Here is a 10,156-nt window from a genome sequence, read left to right as displayed (position 1 = left end):
GTAATGTTTTTTTTCTTCCTGGTTTCCCCCGTGTTTTGTTACCCACGCGCTGCTAGTGCATTGCAGTAAATGTCTGAAAGGAGACATAAGCATTGGGTAAATGGTATTGTCCAATTTCAGCATTGGAATTATAGTAGCCTGATGTTGTTTCTGTTTGCTCTGCACAGTCACTAAAGAACGCTGTCCCAGATAGTCCCACCGTGAAACAAGGCGGCTGCTGCTCAACACTAGGTTAATTCTCACATCTCTACAATACTTCACAGTGAGCAGTGAACATAATCGAGTAGCTTGTATGCCAAAACCTTTTTTTTTCTGGGGATGTTAGTTTTAGTTTAGGGGATACATTTCATAACAGATATCTAATTCCTACCCTTTTTATTGGTGTATGTTTGTGCAATAGCCTACTATTAACCTATTTAAACCAATTCGTTTCTAAAATAAATTCAACATAAACAATCTTATGTTTGAGTAGACATTATGTTATCTTTAGCAGACCGCCAAATAAAAATGACACATTTAAAAGCTACGTTTGCGTCACCTTTTGAATGTGCAATAGTGGCCAATGGGCTTTATGGGTGTCAACGCGAAGTGGCAGTATAGTGTTTTTCTTCGTGGGGCACGCAGGCTTCCGCTGCCAAGCATCTATACATGTACTCTTCGTATTCCTAATACGGAATTTGGATAACGCTGTGGCTCTTTCCCGAGCTGTCTCTTCCTTATACATCACCGGTTACCTCAGACGGAAAAATAATTGGCCGTTTTCCTTTTCTTGTAGAAGAGCAACCCTGTGGGATTTGTATCCGCATATCCCTTTCATATAGCATAACCGTTTGATTATGAGTACACGATCAGATGTTACATTAAATTAAAATGTTTGTTTTTAAATCTAAGAGTTATGATTATATTACAATTAAAATACAAAAAAATCTATCAACATCAGTTTATTTAAATATAGGTTTAGGCTATTTGATTACATCTAGACTAATCATCTTGCTATCCCATTCAATTAAACCATTCCCAAAAGTAGGCCTTGCCTAGGCTACATATTATTTGCCATGATTGTTTAGACTATTTTCCCTTTAATTATAGGTTATTCAATTGTTCTCAATTGATGGTCATTTATGAATATATGTTTCATGAGTAGCCTTTTTGTGAGATTAATAACAAACTAATTTCAAAAATGGATTATTTATTTGAATTGTGTAAACCACAGACCTTATACAGGTAACACTTTTTTCATCGTTTCCTGTAAACAGGCTCACAGTCACTTCACATAATTGGTGCTGCAAACAAATGTGTCACTTCAGAAAGAACAGATGAGGACTGGAAGACAGATGAGGACTGGCTGCTGTCGCGTGCGTTAATGATGTAAATAAAGTAAAGTAATTTTATTATTTCACATCATTTTAACTTATTTGAATTTCAACATGCACACTTTCCTAGTATTCGAAGATAGATTTTTCAATGGGAGGCATTTCCATTTGACATACAAAAAAAGAGTTCTCAACAGAGAAAACAACAAATAATGAGTTGATATGCACCGGGAGCCTAAACGTGACGTTTAGCGCACGTGCGGACTGATTAGACGCTGCTAGGAATTGTTTGTGGGAAAATCGACTTTCTAATTAACTGCATGAGGTTTGTTGTTGTAACTTGGAAAGGGTACGAATTCGCACATAGCCCCGAGGAATGCGTAAAGTAACACAATAATCCGAAATAGTTTCAATCCAAGAATATTTGTTATTAATTTTAAATTTTTGACAAGAGTAAAATGTTAATTGTGTAGATATCCCAAAAAGAAAACCAATGACCTAAACCTCATGTCTCCATCATAATCCGATCAAACGTTATTGGAGTGTTTACCCTTGTAGGATGGCCAGAATTCGGGTGACTAATGGAGACGAAGAAAAAAAGTGGTCAAAAATCTGGAAAAATTGCATCGTGTCAAGAGCCTTAATTCTTGCACAGAATCTAGCCTATTGGCTACTTGACAGGCTCATTTTCCCATTTAACCCATCTTTCTTCTCGAATCCGCAGTATAGAGGTAAGATGGACATCGCGTTTGAGACATGACATGTAGTATTTTCATATTTTAGTATACGCTTTATATTAATTCGACATTCCTGTTTTTTCGAAGAATTCTTTAAAAAAACAAGCCTAGGCCCATCTCTGAAATCTCAACTGAGTACTTACTGAGCATAGCTTTTTATTTCCAAAATATTTTACACGTAATTCAATTTGTTAATTTTGCGACACGTGGAAACAACTTTGTAAAGTAATTTTCTCCAGTTACTTGAAACGCGCACCGCTATGTCAACAGAGCTTGCTGCTTGTTATCGGATGCATTATATTAGATCCGACCTTTTGGGCAGACCGCTAATGATATGTTAGAGACCGTACGGAACGATTCAGAACATGAATAATCATGTCTTTATACTATATAACAAAAGGAAGCTCAACTTCATAACCAAAGCGCGTTTTCACCCACTCTGGTCAGTGGGTGAACACCTTGTGTGTGTATCTCCCAATTACTTTGATATGTTTCGGGAAGAAACTCTGATTTCTAGTCCTTCGGGCATATTTTAATCAAAGTGTAAAATGTTCAGTTAAAGTCGTTGCATACAGGCTAATTACTTTTATCCATAATATTCCCTAACATTGCGCATAACTAACAATTTAGCGAATTCGATGTCATGGGCCTGTAGAATAGCCTAAATCATTATATCTAAAAGGTGATTTCGTTATAGGCTACCCAAAGTCAGTGCAAATGTACAATGGATTTAAAATGGTTAGCCTATGTCAATTATGGTAGCCTATGTCTAATTGAATTAAATCAGTGAGTTGAACCAATGGGCATGGGAAGGGCTGTAGCCTATTCCATGGATCCCCAAAAGCTCCTCCCCTGATGCTTGCGGTGAGTTGGGTGTGTGAATAAGGCGATCATATAAGAGCCCTTGAACAATTCGTGAGCAGATCATAATCGTATAGTAAGCGTAAATTCGTAGGTGCAACTGAGAAGGTCAACATTAGTTAGCAGAGGAGTGGCGAGCCGCACACAGAGGACTCATACCAGGGCGCAGTGGTGTAGCGTCTTGATGGTTGTAATTGTAGCCAATTTTTGGATCCTTTAAATTTTTGTAGTGTGTGCTATTTCAAAAATAATGCAGCTGGAGAATATTCTTCCCAGCGCATCAACCATCAACTTACCCAATACTTTTTATAACCTCTCGTCGTCAGATAGTGCAAATAATAGCCCGGGGCCATCGCAGATCGAATATCAAGAAGTTGACCGGACGGAATCCGAACCAAGTAACGGTCCCAATAAATATTTGAGCGGAGTGGGGAACGCCATGATGGGTGAGGGAGAGGGCAATGCCTTCACAGGGACTAAAGCTGCCCCAGACGGAAGAAAAGGCTCACCGGTCCTCGGTGAAGATGACCAGTCCACTGGCAGGCGGTACCACATAGATGAACTTGGCTCTGACAGATACTTTATCTCGTCCTCACAAACGAGCTCCGATGTGGCAAATCAGTGTTCACTCTTTCCATACGCAGGACAAACTGGAACAATGTACAGCGGGTCAAATGGATCCAGGTATTCCTCCCTTCATTACGGATCGGTCCTGCCACCGGCAGGCTTTTCATCCTCCGTGTGCCCTAGCCGGAATCAGTTTGGCAGTAGCTACCAGTTCGGCCAGGGTCCAGGTTGCCTGTACCCCTCCTATCCGGGAACGGGTTCAGGTATTGGTTCCATGGCTCTCCCAGGGTCCACACCGGGAACGAGGGCTCAAGTTTATCTCTGCAATCGGCCCCTGTGGCTCAAGTTTCACCGATTCCAGACGGAGATGATCATCACGAAACAGGGCAGGTGAGCAGAGACGTTGGAGACAAGTTGATGGAATGTCATGTTTGATGATGGCTACCTTACTAAATATCCGCCCATCTGATGTTCCAATAGTCGTTTATATTTTGGTGTCATATTTGCATATTTTGACAAATGTTATTCACACCATTTTTATGAATAGCCATACATTTGACTTGTACATATATTTGTGTATTTATAAATTATTATGTAGTCTATACAAACGTTTAATACGTTTTTTTCCCCGTGCAGGAATAGCCTAAGTGAGGAAAAGTGTCAAATATTGATTTGTTCATGCCATGACCTAACCTTACGAATTCTCTTGAATGCAACGACTCCCTCTGATCATTTTCGTTTGAGTAAACACTTGAAATTGCATAATTGTGACAATATGTATTTTCTTTCAGGCGGATGTTTCCATTTCTCAGTTTCAACATCACTGGACTTAACTTGACCGCGCATTACAACGTATTTGTTGAGGTCGTGTTGGCAGATCCAAATCACTGGCGATTTCAAGGAGGAAAGTGGGTTACTTGTGGGAAAGCAGACAACAACATGCAAGGTGAGATTAATATTAAATGCACCTGTAATGTAAGCTCCCTATTTAGAGGGATATTTTTAAAAGAAGTTTTCTATAGGCCTACAGAAGCAGCACATTTCAATTAACGGAAATGAAATTACATTTCGATGACTCATAGCTTGTCAATTAGGAACGTTTCGTTAGATGTCAATACACATTTCCCTAACATTTACACCCATTTAACTGGTCATGTATGCTGTGCTGCTGGTCGTTTCCAACCACACCATCACTTTACCTATACATGTTTTTTTGTTGGTTGATTATCCCCATTTTAAAAGAAAAGACAACCATTCAAAAACATTGTTAGCTGGTAACATTGGTCTATATGTGCTTGACCCGTTTCCAGTTTTCCTGGAAACTGATTAAATTATTATTCATTATTAGTCATCTTTTTTTCTCTCCATATGGTGTAAAATGGCTTACCAATGAAGGTTTAATAACATGAAAATAGTGAACTTCAATCTTCCATTTTCTCCCAAAATGTTTTTACCTGTGCAATTTAACCATATTTACATATTAGCCTAATAGCTCCAGTTTCACATCTGATTGCCTTTGAAAATTGAAATCCTGAGCATGTGATTCCATAATAGTAAATTGGCAAATTGCTGGTCTTTTTGGAAATGTATAGAGTTTGACACATGTAACAGAAGTTAAAATTAAGAAATGGGAAAATATCACTGTTAATCCTTATATTTTTGTTTTGCATTTGTGCTGCATTGTACTTTAATATTTTGATGTTTTATGTCCCACAATTTATTAAATCACAGGTAACAAGATGTATGTTCATCCTGAATCCCCAAACACTGGCGCTCACTGGATGAGGCAAGAGATCTCCTTCGGCAAACTGAAGCTGACCAACAACAAGGGGGCAAATAATAATAACACACAGGTGAGGCCTACACTGCAATTTATTAATTTGGACTCAAATGTCTTTGGCTGGTTTTAAAAAGCGGTCTATGGTGTTCTACATCACAAATCAGTCCAAAACCATATTTTTGTATTTTGACAGTGCTATTGGCAAAAATCTCCAAAGTAATTGGTGTCGTGACAAATAACTGACCACATTAACTGTTTTGAAAGCATGAAAAACCCAAGTACTAACTTTGAATTCACACCTTTTTTTGTAGATGATTGTCCTGCAGTCTCTGCACAAATACCAGCCTCGGCTGCACATCGTGGAGGTCACCGAAGAGGGAGTGGAGGACATAGGCAGTGATGCCAAGACACAGACCTTTACTTTCCCAGAGAACCAGTTCATTGCAGTCACTGCCTACCAGAACACAGATGTAAGATACCCACTACTATCAATCTAGATAAATCTTAAGATTTTTCTTAAGTTTCTGCACTGAGTACACAAAACATTAAGAACACCTGCCATAGACTGACCAGGTGAAAGCTATGATCCCTTGTTGATGTCACTTGTTAAATCCAATTCAATCAGTGTAGATTAAAGGAAGGAGATGGGTTAAATAATTATTTAAGTCTTGAGACACAATTGAGACATGGATTGTGTATGTGTGCCATTCAGAGGGTGAATGGGCAAGACAAAATATTTAAGTGCCTTTTAACAGGGTATGGTAGTAGGAGCCAGGCACACCGGTTTGTGTCAAGAACTGCAACGCTGCTGGGTTTTTCACAAGTTTCCCATGTGTATCAGTAATTGTCCGACACCCAAAAGACATCCAACCAACTTAACTGTGGGAAGCATTGGGGTCAACAGGGGCCAGCATCCCTGTGGAATGCTTTCAACACTGTAGAGTTCATATCCCCAAGGAATTGAGGACGTTCTGAGGGAAAGGGGTGGCGTTAACTCAACATTAAGGTGTTCCTAGTGTTTGGTATACTCTGTGAATATTGACTGTCTATAAAATGTGAATATTGACTGTCTATAAAATGGGTTTTTGTCAACACTTCTGACCATGGCTTGAACATCGATCTCTCCTTTCCAGATCACACAGCTTAAAATCGACCACAACCCCTTTGCTAAAGGCTTCAGAGACAACTATGACTCGTAAGTGACAATGACTTCCTTTTTTGCATGTGGTATTGTGACCATTTTTTTCCCTGCTCTGCTAACTTTTAGTCTCAAGTGTGAACTTGTTTTTCTTTTGCCAACGACTCATCCTTAGACCTTTCTTGTCTCTCTTCCACAGGATGTACACAGCCCCAGAGGGTGACAGGCTGACCCCATCCCCGACAGCCTCCCCTCGCTCTCACCAGATTGTGCCGGGTGCCCGCTATGCCATGCAGCCCTTCTTCCAGGACCAGTTTGTCAACAACCTGCCACAGAACCGCTTCTACACTGGGGAACGGGCCGTGCCCCAGACAAACAGTCTCCTCTCCCCCCAGGCTGAGGATGCCGGGTCCAGCTCGGCTCAGCGCTGGTTCGTCACCCCGGTCCAGCAGTCCGGCTCCAACAAGCTTGACCTATCCTACGACCAGGACTATTCAGCCAGCAGTCTGCTGTCCTATGGCATCAAGCCCCTGCCCCTCCAGACCTCCCACGCCCTCAGCTACTACCCCGACTCTGCCTTTGCTTCAATGGCGGCCGGCTGGGGCACCAGAAGCACTTACCAGAGGAAGATGACCACAGGCCTGCCCTGGTCCCCTCGGCCCAGTCCCCCAGCCTTCACAGATGACCAACTGGCTGCTAGCAAAGACAAGCTGCCCGAGGAGAGCACCGCAGCCTCCACTTGGGTAGAGACGTCCCACTCGCTGAAATCTGTGGACTCTACCGATTCGGGCGTGTACTCCATGGTCTGCAAGAGACGCCGGATGTCACCTGGTGGTTCGAGCACAGAGAACTCCCCCACCATCAAGTGTGAGAACTTGACCACAACGGAAGAGTACAACAAAGACAACCCCAAAGGCATGGGCTACTATGCCTTTTACACGAGCCCCTAAAGACTATTTATTAAAATCGTATTCTTTTGTTTTAAATTGAGTGCCCACTTTTTTCCCCCACTTAAAAAAAAAAAAAAACCTTTTCTTCTAAAGGTGCCAAAGCTTTGTGCTCCCATGCAAGCTGCACAGATTACTTATACTCCCCGAACACACATGCATTGTGACAAATGTTTTTAAAGCATGTCCCCAGTTGATTTAATTTTTTACTAATGTGATTTTATTTAAGGTCATTTTGTTGTACAGTATTTGTGCACTTTAGTATGTGATGTATCTTGTACAAAACTGTCTTCATGAGGTGTTATGAAATGGGTAATAAAAACAAGCTTTTCATAAACAATGTTCCACTTTGCAAATTGTCTCGTTTATTGTCAATAATATACATTTACTTAAGGACGACTCCGTGACATTACATTGCCAATTGCAGCTACTGAGATGGGAGATACAAGTCCTTGCCCTCGTACAACCACACATAGCATATGCGCATGTGCACGGAATCACTTCACGCTGGCCACAGGGTGGTAGCCAGGGTTCCCAAACAGCGGCGAGGTTGAGCCTCACTCTTGAACATTCTTAATCGTTGCGCAAATCAAATCAACTTTTACAGTTTAGCAGATGTTAGAGTGCAGCGAAATGCTTATGTTACTATCTCCTAACAACCGTACAAAAAAAGTTATCAAGAAATGTCAGAACTAATCCAATTTAATAACGCAATCTATACACTGGATGAATTGACACAATATTGACTAAGAGTGATCTGTACAGCAATAGATGGTGAGCTAAGTCAAGAATCCAGTATATCAATGTTGTATGCAACTAAAATGCAATGTACAGCATTGGAATTAGCTATGTCAAGAATACAATATTTAAACCTCATGGTAAAATAGAATTTGTAGGATATTAGCTTCTGAACGAGTCCAGAATATATGTATGTGAACCTCACGGTAAAATAGAATTTGCAGGAAATTAGCTTCTGAACAGTACAGAATATATGTATGTATATAGCAATAGTTAAGAGTGATCAATGGCTAGAATACATAGTAAGTGGATAAAATGGCATGTCACATTCTTAAAAAGTTCAATTACTATGTACATAGGTCAGCAGTCTAAGGTGCAGGGTAGAGTAATGGGTGGTTGCTGGCTAGTGACAGTGTCTGAGGTTCAGGGCAGGGTACTGGGCGGAGGCTGGCTAGTGGTGACTGTTTAACAGTCTGATGGTCTGGAGATAGCTGTTTTTCAGTCTCTCGGTCCCAGCTTTGATGCACTTGTACTGTCTCCGCCTTCTGGATGGTAGTGGGGTTAACAGGCCGTGGCTCACGGAATTTATTCAGCCTATTGAAGAGGCACGGTTGCACCGGTCGGTGTGAAGGGACCATTTCAGATCCTCAGTGATGTGCACGCAGAGTACTTGAAGCTTTTGACCCTCCGCTGCAGCTACATCGGTGTGGATGGGGGCGTGTTCTCTCTGCCATCTCCTGTTGTCCAAGATCAGCTTCTTCGTTTTGTTTCCATTGAGGGAGAGGTTATTTTCCTGGCACCGCTCTGCCTCTCACCTCCTCGTCTCATCGTTGTTGGTAATCAGGCCTACTACTGTGGTGTCATCAGTAAACTTGATTGAGTTGGAGATGTGTGTGGTCACGCAGTCATGGGTGAACAGGAAGTACAGCAGGGATCTGAGCGTGTACCCCTGTGTGGCCGCTATGTTGAGGATCAGAGTGGAGGAGGTCTTGTTGCCTACCTTCACCACCTGGTTGGCCTTGGCCTGTCAAGAAGTCTAGGACCCAGTTGCACAGGGAGCAATCTGAGCTTAGTGATGAGCTAGGAGGGCACTATGGCATTGAAGGCTGAGCTGTAGTGAATGAACAGCCTTCTTACATAGGTATTCCTCTTATCCAGGTGGGATAGGGCAGTGTGCAGTACATTGGCGATTGCGTCGTCCGTGGAATCAGACGGGTAAATTGTGTCGGGTAAATTGGAGGTGATATGATCCTTAACTAGATTCTCAAAGCAGTTCATGATGACATAAGTGAATGCTTCGGGGAGATAGTCATTTCGGTCAGTTACCTTCGCTTTCTTGGATACAGGAACAATAATTAAAATTTTGAAGCATGTGGGGACAACAGACAGGGAGAGATTGAATGTCTGTAAATACTACAAAATGTACCCGCTATTCTGTTTAATTTCTGCACCTAGCCTACGTATTATCGATGAGTCTACCTTTAATTTAAATGAACCTAATTTTTGGAAATGTCCAACATAATAAATTATTTGGGATTATGGTATGGTTGACCCAACCACAAACAATTAAGTGTAACTTTAGTTAGCTACAGTATGATTATCATGAGGCTACTCACCATTTTCATTGTGATCACGAACGCGCACGAGCGTGTGCAGGCCAGAAAGTATTTGTAGATGAGGATTCCCCCCCGTATGTTGATGACAAATCTTTTTGATTATCACCCCTGATCATCTTGGACAACCAAATATTTTTGTTTAATTCGTACCTTTCGCAATAACTCCGAAGCATTAATTTGACATGCTTGGAGATATAGCTGTCGTGTGCCCCGCACGAGCGCGTTGATCTGAGATACATTTATAATTTGTTAAAATTTACCTAATTTGCCTTATTTTTTATTTTAATTTTGGAGCTCACGCCATTTAGACAAAATACGACTGTAGTCATTCATCTACATAGACCACAACCATATCCATATTATAGATATTAATTACCTGATCATTATTGTTATTTATATTAGCCTGTTATTATTACAATGTATCAGTTCATTTAATATGACATGATGTGTGGTGGATGG

At 41.1% G+C, this 10,156-nt stretch overlaps 1 protein-coding gene across 8 annotated transcripts; it reads left to right on the top strand.

Annotated features, from left to right (window-relative positions):
- The first annotated feature begins 598 nt into the window (after window positions 1-598).
- LOC109903745 (eomesodermin) lies at window positions 599-7,687 on the top strand. 8 transcript variants are annotated; one of them, XM_031788525.1, is made up of 7 exons: window positions 599-1,368; window positions 3,238-3,868; window positions 4,270-4,424; window positions 5,210-5,331; window positions 5,570-5,728; window positions 6,392-6,453; window positions 6,596-7,462. In XM_031788525.1, the coding sequence occupies exons 2-7, from the start codon at window positions 3,351-3,353 to the stop codon at window positions 7,344-7,346; spliced, it is 1,767 nt and encodes a 588-aa protein (XP_031644385.1). In that variant the 5' UTR covers window positions 599-1,368; window positions 3,238-3,350; the 3' UTR covers window positions 7,347-7,462. The 8 variants fall into 8 exon arrangements, with proteins under 8 accessions (XP_031644385.1, XP_020356231.1, XP_020356233.1 ...); XM_020500642.2 differs by having other exon boundaries at window positions 647-1,377; XM_020500644.2 differs by having other exon boundaries at window positions 667-1,368; window positions 3,556-3,868; window positions 6,596-7,687.
- Window positions 7,688-10,156: the final 2,469 nt, after the last annotated feature.

This window comes from Oncorhynchus kisutch, linkage group LG14 (genome assembly GCF_002021735.2).
Source record: "Oncorhynchus kisutch isolate 150728-3 linkage group LG14, Okis_V2, whole genome shotgun sequence".
Classification (NCBI taxonomy): Eukaryota; Metazoa; Chordata; class Actinopteri; order Salmoniformes; family Salmonidae; genus Oncorhynchus; species Oncorhynchus kisutch.
Note: the sequence above shows the minus strand (reverse complement) of the source record. Positions and strands in the feature narration are given on the sequence as shown.

Bases quoted from the DNA above. Each gene is read 5' to 3' on its own strand.
- LOC109903745 (XM_031788524.1), top strand. From the start codon at position 1,873: ATGGCCAGAATTCGGGTGACTAATGGAGACGAAGAAAAAAAGTGGTCA. The intron at 4,425-5,209 runs GTGAGATTAATA...ATTAAATCACAG, and splicing joins AGCAGACAACAACATGCAAG to GTAACAAGATGTATGTTCAT. The intron at 5,332-5,569 runs GTGAGGCCTACA...CTTTTTTTGTAG, and splicing joins CAAATAATAATAACACACAG to ATGATTGTCCTGCAGTCTCT.